Here is a 16318-nt window from a genome sequence, read left to right on the forward strand (position 1 = left end):
CATCATGTATGAACCAGATACAATGGATTCAGTAACAGAAAAGACGAGAGTGCAAGAGGCACCCTAGGACTAGACAAACACAAGGGATCAAGAAATTGCCATGTGGGCCTGTGCCTTTGCTAGTAAAGTCTCCAACACACCATTTTCAAAGAAATCACCTAGCACCACAAGTCTCTCCCTCTCTCTCTTAAAAGAAAAAGGTAATTTTATTAATTACAAAAAAGTACAAGATTACATGATTACAAGATACACGATGTCTCTAGGCCAACGTGCATAAAACCCGAGACATCACAGTCAAAGAACAAAGGAGGTAGAGTGACTGGCGCAGGGCAGAAGAAGCTATAGGCGAGCAAATTCTATCTAGGGAGAATATCTGTTAACTCAATCAAGTCGAGCTAATAATGAAGAAGTCCTTTCAAGTGGACTACATGACTCTGAATTCCCAAAGAAGCATCATCGAAGTCCTTTCAAGTGGACTACATGACTCTGAATTCCCAAAGAAGCATCAAAGATGAATGCAATCCCCCCCCCCCCCCCCCCCCCAACCCCCAAAACACACACACACACACACACACACATCTTGCACATGATGCGGGATCCCTATGCACATGTGCCGATAGCCAAACTCCTACAGGCAATCAGCCATAGGAAGAGAGATATTCCTATGTTCGAAACTCACCTAATCTTGTCCAAAAATCCAGCAGGTGAGAGATGCCTTGCCTTTGCCATGCTTAGTGTTTGCTGGCTTTGATCTTGCTCATCTAAATCTTTGGCCCTAACTCGGTGGTGTATCCAAAGAAGGCCATATCACTACGTCTATCAAGGAATGGGCTCTCCAAAGAGACTCTCTTGGGTTCCGTGTAACTTGTGTAGGGGTCTCCTTTGGTATGCCCAATGCATCCATTGCTCCATCAAGCAAGTAGCTAGGCCTAATAGGGGACAATTTGAGACTGATTGCCTTTGCCAAGATCTTATAAGAAGTTCCAAGTCTCCACTACATGATCTCCAATCTATCCTTGCTACTCTTGGGGAATGAGATGGATCAATTCCTCACATTGCCTCTCTGGCATGCCTGCAATAAGGTCTATGCTGATGATATCCTGATAACTCAGGAAAAAGGTTATGTTGTCCAAGTTATCATCCCTAGGCATTTTCCCAAAGGCAAGGCAAGTACAGTGTTCGCATGCTCCTCCTCTATGAAAGTAGTCACGAGATGCCTACTCATCCTATCCATGACCACCCTCCCAGTGCTCTGCCATACCATCTCTTTGTCTCTCTCATATCTCAGGGGTATCGTTGTTGATCTGAACAAGGCTATGTAATACTTTGTAGCTACTTGGCCCAACTTCTTGGGGACCTCTTCTATGGATCCATCAGCTCACTTGAGCCTCCTCACTCCATGTCTAGAGTGTCTGGATTCCACAGTGCAGAAGAAGGGCCTATTAACTTTGTTTCCAACATGAGTCCAAAAGGATGCTTCAGAATGGAATCTGTACTCTGATCTAGCTTCCTTCATTGTATCTATCCCCACTTTAGTAACACACATCCCCTTAGCTACCCACTTGTAGCCTAAATGTCTCTCCTTCCTTTGAACTGCAATGAATGATACTCTAGCAGTCCTCTCCCTCTCTAGAAGGTCCTATTCCCTCCTCATGGCCGCCTCTCTAAAGAAGATATCGATCTTGTGGAGGCTATCAGCAAAGTCTCTAGCTGCACGGCCAATTAACAAAGGTCTAGCATCTGAAATCTGTGTGACTGACTCTCTAAGACATTGTTGTTGTACAAGCGATTTGGAATCCTGACAGTAGAGTGGGGTTCTCTGACTTTCTTGAGAAGTAACTGATTGAACCTGTGAGTGGACCGAGAGAGTAGGGCCAAGAATGATGCCAACTAGACCACCTCTATCACAAGCCCAGTTATCCACATAAAACTTGTCAATCCTGGACATCTTGGCTCTTGCTGCCCTATCTCTGCTGGAGAACTGAAGAGAGCCTGTGGATCTGCCAAAATCCCCTGTGAACCATGGATCCTGACCTCTAATCTGGAAAATGAACTCCTCCCAAGCAGCTTGCTCTCCTCCTCCAATGATCTCTGCACTGCGCCACTTGTCCTCTACCATATTGAAGTCCTCACCTACAACCCAATGTTCTTTTAGTAGCCTTTATTAGTTTCTAGCAGAATTAAGTCCTCTTAAAGTGAGCTGGGATGACGTCTTTTCCAGGCTAGAGATCTAGTTGACATGTTCATGGCAGTTGAAGGGGCAGTGAGCCACATTTGCATTCATGGATGATGGACAATTGGTGAGATAGCTTTTGGCTTATATATCATGTGATGGTTTCTCAACACAAAGAGTAAGATAATAAGTCACCACTGCAGATACAGGTTCCTGGTTTGCTAGTCATGCAGTATGTGACATAACACATTGTCTAACCACCCTCATATTTTGGCCATTACATTTCAATATTCAACCAAGTTTGGAATGATGATTTGCCAGAATGGATATGATACAGGAACAATGGAGCAGTGGAGGAGATATGGGATTTCCTTGTGTTTTATAAAGAGGTACTGACAGCCAATCTGCAATAGTTTCAAGGTGAGAAGGGGATCCTTTTCAGCTGGCAGCTGGTCCACAGACCTCTGGCTGTAGGCACATGATTATCCCCAGGTCAGCGCCCAAAATTGTGGTCATGCCCCCCACTAGAGAGAGCATATGAGATTGACCCTCCAAGAGATTTGTAAGACATCTCTCAGGTGTCAAGATTGTGGGAGAGAAGGAAGGAGTCTCACTTGTAGCTTTCTTGCTTGCACAATGGGGGAATACACACAGAGGTGGAGGCTGAAAACAGTTTTCCTCTTCTTAGTTGTGTAAGCCAAAAAGAACTCAAGTACATAGAAATAGAAGAACCCTATATATGGGTCTCAAAACCAAACTCAACTAACTAAGGTGGCATACTAATTGAGCCACGAACTAGAGTAGATAAGGATAGCTGTCATCTAGCAATTATTCATGGGCGGTGTACCAACCGCATCTGCAGCTGACAAGTCGGTGACATAAATGCACAACGGTCACCCTGGCATATTACGAGTGGAGCTCGATATCTCAACACTCCCCCTCGAGCTCAATCCCAATTCCTGCACACCAAGCAGGTCTCTGAACTTGCGCAGCTTCTCTGCGCCCAATGCCTTCGTGAATATGTCAGCTACCTGATCCTCTGTGCTGACATAAACTATAAGACCTAGTAAAACCCTCTCCCGCACATAGTGATAATGTACCTCAATGTGCTTTGTTCTAGCATGATAGACTGGGTTATTTGCCAAGTGTATACTACTCATGTTGTCACAATAAATGACAACTGGCCCATCTGTAGGCTGATGCATATCATAAAGTAGCTTATGCAACCAAGCTACCTCACATGCAGCCATTGCTGCACCCCTGTACTCAGCCTCTATGCTCGACAAGGCAACTCTAGGCTGTTTCTTGCTGCTCCAAGTGACTGCAGCACTCCCAAAAGAGAACACATATCCACTGGTAGATCGTCTATCAGAAATACTACCAGTTTAATCAGCATCAGTGTATCCATGCAACTGTATCTGAACCCCAGTCTCATAAAATAGTCCATACTGCAATGTGGACTTCACATATTTGAGTATGCGTCTAGCCGCATCCAAATGTGGTTTCCTTGGAGCCTGCATAAACTGACTTACCAATCCAACAGCATAGCTCAAATCTGGCCTGGTAATAGTCATATAAATCAAGCTTCGTACTATGCGTCTGTACATAGTAGGGTCTTCCAGAAGCTCACCTGCATCTGCGCTCAGCTTCACATTCTGCTCCAAAGGAACTGAAATAGGCTTACAGCCTGTCTTCCCATATTTGGACAGCATGTCCAATCCATACTGCCTCTGCAAGAGCCGTATCCCACTTGGTGATCTAATTACCTCAATGCCCAAGAAATAACGCAGCTCTCCCAAATCCTTCATCTCAAACTTCTGCTTCAATAGCATTTTCACATGAAGGATATCTTCATCACTGTCACCTGTCATAATCAAATCATCAACATAAATGACAAGTAGCATAATACCTTTCTCTGTTTTTCTCACATAAAGTGAAAAATCTGCCTTGGAAATCTGAAAGCCAATAGTGACAAGATACTGTTCTATCTTGTCAGACCATGCTCTAGGTGCTTGCTTCAAGCCATACAAGGCTTTCTTCAACCTGCAAACAAACTCAGGATGAACAACATGCACATAACCTGGTGACTGCTCCATATAGACCTCTTCTTGCAAATCACCATGCAAGAAGGCATTCTTTACATCCATCTGATGTAAAGACCATCCCTTTGATGCAGCCATAGCAATGACTGCTCTTACGGTTGCCATCCTTGCAACCGGACTGAATGTTTCTTCATAATCAATGCCATATGTTTGTGCATACCCCTTGACTACTAATCTTGCCTTGTATCTATTCACAGAACCATCTGCATTGTGTTTCACCTTATAAACCCACTTACAACCAATTGCATTCTTATCTTTAGGCAAAGGTACCAATTCCCATGTAGCATTTGCTTCCAAGGCATCCATTTCTTCATCCATGGCTTTCTCCCATTTTTCTTTTCCCATGGCTTACTCAAAAGAAGTGGGTTTTGGTTCCTGTATCACTTTGACCATATATGCATAGTGAATGGCTGTAAATCCATCATATTTCAGCCTATCCATTGGATACCTAGCTCTGGTAGACCTGCGCAAAGTAGGTTCACTCCCAGGTGCTCTCAAAACATCCATGGTCTTCCTTACTCCAGGTGTAACAATAGAAGGAATACCCAACTCATCATCAATGCTCTGTTCTGAGCCATTGGATTCACCATCCACATAAGAGTGACCTGCATTCACATCAAACATGGGCTGATCTACCTTCTCTTTTCATTTTCGTGAAACCTGCATACCACTATTTGCATTGTTTTGAGGAGATTCTCCTGATCTTAATCTGCCTGTCCATGGCGAAGAATGTGAACCACTGCTAGAGGACACTCCAGGTCCACTAATATTTTGTGACTGCTGCTGTGAATTCTGTGCAGCATTACTATTTTGTGCATCTACATCATCAATCACATTTACTGGTTTATACCAGCTACTCATCTCATCAAAAACAACATCTCTGCTCACTGTAAACTTACGAGTAGAAGGGTTATAGCATCTATACCCTTTCTGCTCTGCAGAGAGTAACGAATAAAAATGCACTTCTCAGTTTTTGGATTCAACTTGGATCTCAACTCATCTGGCACATGAACATAGGCAATGCAACAAAAAATCTTCAAATGAGAAATATCTGGTTTCCTACCAGTATACCTCTCCTCTGGAGTCATCCCATGTATTATTGCAGTGGGAGTCCTGTTCATTATGTAGACTGCTGTAGCAATTGCTTCAGCCCAGTAAAAATCTGGCAAGTATTTTTCATTGAGCATGGCACGAGATACCTCTTCAATATGCCTGTTTTTCCTTTCTGCAATTCCATTTTGTTGTGGGGTATGATTGCATGAATATTGCTGCTTTATGCCATGCTCCTACAAGAACCTTGCAAACTCATTTGAGAGGTACTCTCCCCCTCCATCTGACCTTAGGCATTTTATTTGCAGGCCTGTTTCTTTTTCAAACATAGCTTTAAGAGTTTTGAAATGCCCAAAAACTTCACTTTTGTTTTTCATGAAATACACCCAAACTTTTCTGCTATAGTCATCAATAAAAGTGACAAAATAATGACAGCCTCCAAGAGACGCAACTTTAGTAGTCCACACATCAGAGTGGATTAATTCCAATGGGTTCTTACTCTCTTGAACATGTCTAGGAAATGGTTTCCTTGCTTGTTTTCCAAATTGACAGGCTTCACATATCTTATGCATTTCTGCAATCTTGAATTTAGGCAATCCTGCAACAATATTTTGGGCCTGCATTGATTTAAGTCGTCGTACATTAACATGACCAATGCGTTTATGCCAGATATCAATATCTGCAACTACACCGGTCTCATGTGCAAACATTGCTACACTCAATTCAGGCATGTCTGCATCCAATGTAAACATTCTGCCCTTCTTATTTTCTTTTGCTATCAAGCGACCTTTATTTTTCATATCCTCAACAAAGCATCCATGGGAATTAAATCTGACCTGCAAGCCCTGCTCAACCATTTGATCAACAGAAACCAAGTTCTTGGTAATATTCGGGACATGAAATACATCCGACAGGTATTTCTTTTTCCCATCCTGCATAGACAAAGGAATTTTTCCAATCTGCACAATAGGATGTGCAGTATCATCACCAGTCTCCACAAATCCTGGTTTTTCCATTTTCCTTGCATCCTGCATCCATTCTGCATGACCTGTCATGTGGTTTGATGCACCTGAGTCAACATACCACACATCGTTACTTTCTTCTGCACTTGTCACAGAATTGGTCATGTGCTGCACCATAAACAAATGCTCATTTCTGTCATCACCCTGTCTACTAAAAGATGCATAATGCCCTTGTTGCAGTTTTCCATTCATGATGTCATTCTGCTTTTTATAGCAGTCTTTAGCCATATGACCCATTTTACCACAGTAGTAGCATTCAACATTGCTATTTGCATTTTGGCCTCTTTGCCATCCACCACGACCTCTTTGGCTCCCCCTGCCTCTAGAGTTACCACGTCCTCCTCCATAGGACTGGTTTTCTTGAGTTTACTGCATATTCTAATTTCTACCACGGCCTCCAGATCAGCCTCCTCTACCTCTGCCTCTACCTCTTCCAGCATTTGAGTAGAAGACAGCTTCTTTTGAAGTTCCTCCTGAAGAAGATGCACAACCATTTCTCTGCTCCTCAGAAATTAGAAGAGCAATCAACTCCTCAAAATCAGGAAATCTTTCACGGACGGAAATGGATGTTCGGAACTGTGCATAATCCTTTCCTAGACCATTCAAGGTCACAGAAACTAAATCATCATCTTCCACTGGCGACCCAATGGAAGCAAGTGCATCTGCAATCTTCTTCACCTTCATGTGGTAGTCATTGATGCTCATATTTTCTCTTTGCACATTGTGCAACTCTTGCTTGAGCTGCATTTTCCTGGCTTACGTATTTGTGCTATGCATTTTTGACAAAGTATCCCATGCCTCCTTTGGCGTACTTGCATCTTGAATATGCACAATCATAGAGTCTGAAATGCTGATAGACAGCCAGTACATAACTTTCTTGGCTCTCTCATGCCATGCTTTAAATGCCTGCATTTGCTGTTGATTGGGAACATCAGGAAGAACTGGTTCTTCTTCATTTCCTGCAACAAATTTTCAATATCCTTTTCCCATAAGGAAATTCGTCATTCTAAACTTCCATGCTTGGAAGTTGTTCTTGTCAAGCTTTTCAGTTACAATCTGTGAAAGAGAATCAGACGCCATTACAGAACACTGCAAAAAATTCTATCACTGCAAAAAACACAGCTTCACCCTCACAAGGGCAAATTTGCAAAACTGGCGAAAGTGGTATTTGACCACACAGTCAATTCCTAGTGACGATTTTGCATAAACAGGAAACAAGGATGATTTTGTAACTCCCAATGTCTGCACACAAGCATACGATGCAATTTCTGTAGTAACTTTTCACCGACCTGTAGAATAGTGGTCGCACAGCATCAAATAGGGCCTTTTCCTGAGTGCGTGCAGAAAACTTCCACCTCCAAAACATGCCCCGAAATGGCCTCAAATCTGAGACAATGCACTCTTGCACTTTCCGGCTGTGCTACCTGCAGAGACTTGCTCCCAAAACGGAAAAATGAAAGCAACACTGGTCCTCTTACCAAAACACCGCGAACTTGGCTTGCTTTCTTAAGCTCCTTACCACGAATAAGGCTTTGATACCATGTCAAGATTGTGGGAGAGAAGGAAGGAGTCTCACTTGTAGCTTTCTTGATTGCACAATGGGGGAATACACACAGAGGTGGAGGCTGAAAACAGTTTTCCTCTTCTTAGTTGTGTAAGCCAAAAAGAACTCAAGTACATAGAAATAGAAGAACCCTATATATGGGTCTCAAAACCAAACTCAACTAACTAAGGTGGCATACTAATTGAGCCACGAACTAGAGTAGATAAGGATAGCTGTCATCTAGCTATTATTCATGGGCGGTGTACCAACCGCATCTGCAACTGACAAGTCGGTGACATAAATGCACAACAGTCACCCTGGCATATCACGAGTGGAGCTCGATATCTCAACATCAGGATCGTCTTCTTTGGGTTAAAGGGATAGAAACTAGGGCAGAAGTAGCACGTAGCATGACCTTAGACTAAAATTGGGCACGAGTAACTTCTAGAGAGGAGAGTCACCACAGACCCTCAATGAACCTGCCAGTCATTCTTAATTCCTTGGCAGAGAGAGTAACTAGAAGTGGTAGATTAGAAGCAACATCTTCTATTGGCATGCTTAAAAGGCAAGCTGAACAAAAGTGATCAAGCAACGAACTGAAAAAGCCAAGATGGTTTGACATCATCTGCTACCTAAGAGGTACTGACAAGGTGAGGATGAGGGAGCACTCAGAGTTTTTCCTTCAGTTTTGGAAAATGGGCCCTTTGTTCTTTAATGAGGAGAGAGCCATCAGCAGTCTAGATAACTTGTGTGACTTTTCCAGTCTCTATGTACCTTTTGTTGTATGAGTTGGCTACCATAAAGTTGGCCAGCCTGGGGCCACTGAGATTTGGCATTTTACTCATAGAAGAGTTTATATATCTCAAACAAAAAAGGCGTAACAAAAAAGACATTTCCACATAACTTGTGTGACTCTTCCAGTCTCTATGTACCTTTTGTTGTATGAGTTGGCTATCATAAAGGTGGCCAGCCTGGGGCCATTGAGATTTGGCATTTTACATATAGAAGAGTTTATATATCTCAAACAAAAAAGGCATTTCCAAATCCTTTGAGCATTTTCTGTTACTCAGTATCAGAATAATTCAAATCAAAGAGAGAGAGAGAGAGAGAGAGAGAGAGAGAGAGAGAGAGAGAGAGAGAGAGAGAGAGAGAGAGAGAGAGAGAGAACACGATGGCGGGGAGCGAGCGTTGAATCCGTCTCTGCGCCCGTTGACTTTGCGCCCATCGTTTCGGCGCTTGTCGCACGTCCCTTCGTCGCTTGTTTGGCCCGTTGCCGCAGTCGCCTGACCCGTCCGTGCCCGTTCGGACCAGTCCGCCCTGGTTCGCGCTGTTTTAGTCCGCCTTCGTCCGACCCAGTTCGCGCCTGCTTGCGCCCGTTCGCCCACGCTCACCCTGGTTCGCGCCCTGTTTGACCCCTGTCCGACGTTGATCAGCCCGTCTGCGAGACCCCGCGCGCACGACTGTGCCGATTTCCCTGTCCGCCGGTCCCTGCGTCTGCACGATGACCTGCCCTGCGATTCCTTGTGTCGGTGCGCCCGCCTGGCCCCTTGTTTGACCCACCCTGCTAAACCCGCCCTGCTGAACCTGTGAGGTCGGCTAACCTGCCCTGCGGACCTGCCCTTTGGATGGCTGACCTGTGATGTCGGCTGACCTGTGACCTGGCTGACCTGTGACCTGCGACGTTGCCCTTGGCTGCGTGCCCTGACAGAGAGAGAGGACAGCAGTATGGCTGGCCTGGATATGGATTTTCTAGACCGGACAGTGGCAGCCCTTGGCCTTGATTCTGATATAGAGGAGCCGGAGGATACGGTGCCGTGCACGGAAGAGATGCCTTCGGTTTTTGAACTGCCGCCTGCGGGCAAACGCTCCAAGCATACTTTTGACGAGACAATGGGCCCTCAGGAACGTTCCTATGTGCAGGTTGCCTCTCATCCTGTGGATTCGCAGGAGATTGATTGGGAGCATTTGCTGGACTTTGCCAATACTCTGCTTGGCGATTATGCCTAGCATAATCATGAAACTTTTTCTGACTCGGGAACTAATAAAGTGCTGGAAGCCACGGTGGACCCGAAATCAGTCTTGCGGTCTCTTTCAGTGTTTTATGACCGTGCCGTTATACTTTTCTTCATTGGCAGGATCCCAGTGCTTTCCCATATTCGCCAGTGGCTGCACCATTTATTGCAAGGGGAGTGTGTTGAAGAGATCTTCCTTGGATCCCACGCTTTTATGAGGTGCTGCTGAAATCAGAGACACATCAGGCTGAGCTATTGTCCAAGTTGCCATTATTCTTTGATCGCCGCTTGGTCCATGCTGTGCCATGGCGCCCTATGGCAGACTTCCAGCGCCTGCTTCAACGAGAATGCCCGGTGTGGGTGGAAGTGGAAAATTGTCCGGCGATCTATTGGCCATTGTTAAATGATGCGATGGCAGTTGTGGGAACGGTGCTGGTTCCCCCAAGCCTAAGGGCTATGAATCGAAACGGTTTATGCATGTTATGGGACACGACCAAGAAAAGGCCTGTGTGGCTTCGCCTCAATTGCTCTGGCATGCATCCTTTGCACTTTCGCTTGAAATGGGGCAACTTTGCAGGACACTGCTTTTCATGTGGTAAATTGGGGCATTTTATGGCCGAATGCCTAGAAAGACAACCGTCTTCCGATGATGCGCATGTTGTGCTGCCTAAGGATGACATGGTGCTTGATGCCCCAGCACAGGAGGCCCCCCAGCCACCTAATGTTGTGGATAAAGGTAAACAACAGGTCCTGGGTTTGGATTCCCGTAGCATTGATTGGATCGAGGCACGTCCAAAAAAATGTAAAAAGTTGGATACAGGCTTGGCGGATTCTGAGCCTAATGCTTCACAGGATTCCGTGCGCACGTATATGCGCAGGAAAGAAATGTTCTCTTCACAGCATGCTGCGCGTACTATGGCTCCTTCTGCCCCCCGTAATCAGTCTACAAGGAAAGTCTATACAGACGGTTCCAAGGGCCCACCTACTAAGCTGGCGTTAGATACTAGAGGTAATGTGATTACACCCTGGGGTCGGCGCTATCCCCGCCCCACTCCCAAGGCAGTGGATATTCCATCTACCTCTAAAGCGGGCCGCTAGAATTCTTTTGCAGTGTTAGCTGATTTTCTGGATGAGGGTGTCCTGGACGCTCTCGCGGAAAAGGTGAAATCGAGGCAACAGGTGCCTCGTTCTTGATTCTCTTTTTTTTTGAAGATATATGAAGATAGCCATGTGGAATGTGCGAGGCATTTGCTCTCATCATAAGCAACATGCCATGTGGACTGTCTTGCATGAGAACCAGTGGGATGTCTTGTGTGCAGTTGAGCACAAGAGTCACAGTGAAGCAGGAAAAGTTGTGGATTGTCATGGATTCCGCCTGTTTTATGTAGGGACACATGCTATGCACTATTCGGGCGTGCTTATGATTGTCCATGAGAAATACCAGCCTGTTCTTATTAAAAATGATGTATAGGGCCGCTTTCTGGTAATCGAAGTCTTATTTGAAGGAGAGATTTTATGGTTGCTGGTCCTCTATGCTCCGAATGATCCCGCATCCCGACGGGATCTTTGGTCGACTTTGCAGAGCTCGATGTCACTTGGCCGAAGGGGTTTTTTAATGGGAGATTTCAATATGTGTGTTGACTCTTCTCAGTCCACTTCAGGGCATTCGGTAATGGATGCTCCGGAAAGCCGGGTGTGGAATGCCTTTGCTCTTCATGTACTTAAGCAAGATCTTTGGTCTTGGCTCCACCCTTCTTTTTCAGGGTTTACTTTTCATTCCGCACAATATGCAACTACTTGGTCGAGGTTGGACCGAATGTATATCATGCAGGGGGATGATTTTCTTCCCGAGATGCTGGAAATGAAAGTCTTGCAGCAATATGCATTGTCGGACCATTTCCCCCTCCAGCTTGAGATGCTTGCACAACCTATTGCACCTTTTATGCAGTTGTTGGATAGACTCCCTTTACATTTCAACTCGTCTTATTTGAAGTATCCAATCTTTCAGGGCTATATGCAACAATTGATTGAGAGGTTCTTATTGGACTTCGCCTCTGAGGGCTTGGCTTCCTTTGCACGGCTGCTCTCTAATGTGCAGCGGGTTGCTCGGTAGTATGGGATCCATCATGCCTCTCTTTGTCGGCGACGTCGACATGCAGCGGAGGACTTATTGGCTTTGGTCCGTTCGCTGCTAGTGGACATCCCAGATGATGAATTTCTGCTGTCACTGGCGATGCATTTGGCTCATCTTATTCAAGTATTTCAATTGAAATCTTATTAGTAGGCCAAGCTGCACAACTTGACTGACACATTGCAAGATAGTGCCTCTCAGTCTCATAAGTTCTTTCGCGCCTTGCATGCTTCTCTTGCTCGAGAAAATATGACTAGACTCCAGGATTCGGAAGGTCGCATGGTCACTGATCCGCAGACCATTGTCAATATGTGCAGAAATTATTTTATGGATCTTCTTGGTTCTTTTCCGTCGCCTTCTAGCCAGGTTGCGCATGTACACTCGGTCTTATATGATCTGGTCCGCCAGCAGGTTCCACTTGATATGCAAGCTACTTTGGAGGCAGACATTTGCGAGGAGGAGGTTATGGATGTTTTGTTACACCTGCCTAAGGATAAAAGTCCTGGTTGGGATGGTCTCACCAATGAATTCTTTGAGAGCTCGGCCACCCAGCTGGTGAAGCCATTGGCGTTTGGGAAACAGGGGTCATGCCTTCCTCATGGAAAGAAGGCCTTATCAAATTGCTTTCAAAGGTCCCTTCGCCGTCAATGCTGCAACACTGGAGACCAATTTCTTTGATGGGTTTGATGTATAAAATCTTCTCCAAAGTGCTCGCGAATCGGCTTCACAAGCACCTTCTAGCTATTGTGCATCCTCTCCAATATGGTTTCATTAAGGACCACAACATTCTGCATAATATCTTAAATGTGAAAATGGCTATTGACTATGCGAGGCACTCCAGTCACAGGAAGTGGTATTGATTCAATTGGATTTGGAAAAGGCTTTTGACTATTTAGAATGGTCTTTCATTGCAGAACTCATGTCTGCTATGGGTTTTGGTACTCGGATGTTCCGATTGATCTACACCATTAGTGCTGCGACTTCTTCAAGAGTTATGCTCAATGGTGGGGTTACAGAGCCATTTGTCCTTGCATGCTCGGTCAGACAGGGTTGCCCTTTGAGTCCTCTCTTCTTTGCCCTGGCGACTCACCCGGTCCTTTCAATGTTATCCTCAATGGCGGCTTTTGCTCAGCTGGCCAGATTGTCTCTTCCTTTGGGACAACACTTCATTAGCCAATCTCTGGCTGATGATAGCTTTATGATTTTGCGGGCGGACAGGGACAACATTCGAAAGGCATTAGATGTTTGGACGCTCTTTGGTCATGCTTCTAGTCTTCGCATCAATGCCTTTAAATCAACCATACTCAGTTGCACGGAGCCTGATTTACAGTCATTAGGCTGGCAGGGCCAGGTTGTTTCCCGTGGCTCCATTGTAAGGCATCTTGGATACCCATTGGGGGTGGATGTTCGGCCAAAGGAACTACTGGAGTGGATTTCACAAAAACTGGCAGCAAAGTTTATGTATTGGAAGTCGCAAGCGTGGCCATTCCATGTCCGCCTCAAAGTGGCTTAGACAATTATGCTGCCAATGCTAACATATTTCTTGCCATTGCTGCCGTGGACTCCTACTACTTTGAAGGCTCTCACTCGCCCCATTCGTTTCATGTTATGGAAGAAGGATTCATTGCAAGCAGGTATTTCGTGGATTTCATGGTCACATACATGTACCCCTAAACGCATGGGTGGTGGAGCTATTTTGGATGCTGAAACTCATATGCTGGCTCTTCGTTGGTCTCTTTTTCGCGCCATGTGTGTGGATCATCACCCGTGGACCAGTATAGCCCGTTATTTTCTTGAGGACAGCGGGCTACGCCATGGTAATACACGACTTCGGGGCTCCTGGTGGCATGTCCTTAATGCAGACTCTCGATTTTCCAGTCCCTCTTCCTCTCTATTACTGCACTTGGTCGGCTCTTGGAAAGTGGTGCTCCAAAAGGCCCGTTGGCATCCAGTGCGGGACCGCTTGCATACTAACTCCTTTCAACTGGAATTGTTGGCAGTCTCGAGATTACTTTCATGGGAAGACAAACATCAGCTCAGACTGAGATTTAACCGCATGGCCCGTTTGGGTGTGACTTCGGTTGCGGATGCTACCCTTGCCACTCGCAATGTGCTTGCATCGTTTCGTACTGCTAGGAGACTTTTCAGGATCCCGCGCGGATACCGTGATTTATGGGAACAACTTTTGTCGGTGCTTCAGGGTAGGCAACCCTTTCCTGCCCTGGCTGTGGATCGTCCTTGGCAGGACTGGGACCTTACAGGCCGGTTGAGTCTAGACAAGGCCTCTGCTAATCAGGTGTATCATCTTCTCATTCAAGATCATCAATGGCTGGGTGTGAAAGCTAATACTGTATGGGGATTGCGGAAATCGCAGTCATGGTGGAAGGCAACTGTGATGGAGGGCTGGTTGAATAAGACACCTTTCAAATGCAAGGTCTTTCTTTGGCGGGTAATGATTGGTGGTCTTCCTCTTGCCTCGGCCCTTTCCAAGCGTAGAATCTCGAATGGCAATTGTTTCTTCTGTATCACTACTGTGGAATCGGCCCGACATCGATTTCTTTCTTGCCCGCTCGCCAAGAATATCTGGTCACTCTTGTCACAAGTTTGGCGCGCAGTGGTGGGGTCCTCACTAACTCCTTTCGATTGGGTCTTTGTGCGCCCAAACTACCCACACCGCCACAGTTACATATGAAGATCTTATTCCACTTTTTCAGATACTGGGGATGCTGGCACATTTGGACCACGCGGAATGCCTTTCTCTTTGATTCGGCCTCTAATGTACCGAGACACATTGCTCGGCTTAAAGGTCTCTTGCATTGGCAGATAGATCTCATTCGGCACTCGGACTTGCTCCCTCGGGAGGACTTGCTTCCCTAGCATATGGCAATTGCCTCTGGGTCTTTGCCATGATTTGTGTAACCTTTTTCGTGGATTAGTACTGGGATTTTACACACGTTGGCCTAGGGCCCTCGTGTATTTTGTAATCATGTAATTATGTAAACTTGTACCTTGTTTTGTAATTAATACAATTACCTTTTACGAAAAAAAAAGAATAATTCAAATCACAAATGCTATACACTGAAGCATCCTGACAAACAAACTTTTGATGGCTAGCCAACAGTGTTACCAAAGCATGCTTTTCTCATTGTATGTAAATTGTCTTGTAGACGATGTAGGAAATAGCACATGCTGCAGATGAAGCCATCCAAAAGATATGTAAAGAAAACTACTTTTCAGTTTCTTGAGTGATCTAGCTTGCAAGGTAATGGAGACAACCATCTCATAAAAGTAGTTTATGCTGTACAAGTAACCCAAACTACCTGTTTCTTCTTTTCATTGAGGGCATGAACCTCTTGTTTTTTCTGCTCAAGAAGTTTATCTTGCTCCAGAACCTTTCCCTAAAAGTCAAACCAAACAATACAAACATATATAATAACACTTGAGTCTGGAGAATATGAATGCAACATTAAGTAAATTAACATAACATTTGATAAATTGAAGCCACTGATAATACAGATATTACACGTACAGAGAGTTCTGACAACTCCAATAGTTTTGCAAAGTGACGAGACTCAATAGCCTCTTCTTTTGGTTGCATACTTTTCAATAACCTTAGCTCCTGAAAGTTTCAAAGAGCAGGAAATACCATCAAGACTTTAGTCATGAATAGTTTTCCAGGTTCTACATCCTCTAGTTTGTCAAGAATATCCCTTCGTTTCAGAACTAATCAGCAGATGCCAAACTTACATTCTCAAACAATAAACAGTACTAACATTATTTGACTGTTTTACTTCTTGACAGCCTGCAATAATTTACACACATAATATTCATGTTTTCCTTTTACCTCATTTTGGTGGCACCCTTGCAGTTACTGCCTTGATGAATGATGCCACAACTGGTCTAAGGTGCTAGATGTAGGCCTCTCTAGCCATATGTGAAATGAAACGTTAGCTCCTTTATTTTTTTTCCCCTTCAAGAACACAATTATCTAAAGACAACTGCAGGTAAAAAATACATATACAGAATCCAAGAACGAAAACGGAACAGAGAGGGACATGACAATCTCTGTGATGACTACTCTCAAGGGAGAAGGTCCTATACAATGGGATCAACATAGATCCTATCTGGACTAGTATGTTGCTAGGAAAGGAAAGGTGTGGGAAAAACTGCATGATTCCCAAGTGACTCGTGACTCCCAAGTTACTAGGAACACATCTCACCTCCTCTGCATGCTCTCTAACTCATGAGGTAGCTTTGATGTTCTTCAATCCATGTACTTGTGCAA

The 16318-nt window shown here is 44.9% G+C and overlaps 1 protein-coding gene across 7 annotated transcripts in view; it reads right to left on the reverse strand.

Annotated features, from left to right (window-relative positions):
* The window catches only part of LOC148027458 (cilia- and flagella-associated protein 44-like), a 223066-nt gene that overhangs the window by 17307 nt on the left and 189441 nt on the right, over window positions 1–16318 (reverse strand). For all 7 annotated transcript variants that reach the window (XM_087689155.1, XM_087689154.1, XM_087689153.1 and 4 more), the window contains 2 exons: window positions 15563–15652; window positions 15354–15431 (listed from right to left, as the gene is read on the reverse strand). In XM_087689155.1, coding sequence (XP_087545281.1) covers window positions 15354–15431; window positions 15563–15652 — 168 coding nt within the window. The remainder of the gene's footprint in view (window positions 1–15353; window positions 15432–15562; window positions 15653–16318) is intronic.

The sequence above is a fragment of the Lygodium microphyllum genome, chromosome 12, assembly GCF_053477565.2.
Source record: "Lygodium microphyllum isolate KBCC chromosome 12, Lygodium_microphyllum_v1.1.10, whole genome shotgun sequence".
In the NCBI taxonomy this organism is placed as follows: Eukaryota; Viridiplantae; Streptophyta; class Polypodiopsida; order Schizaeales; family Lygodiaceae; genus Lygodium; species Lygodium microphyllum.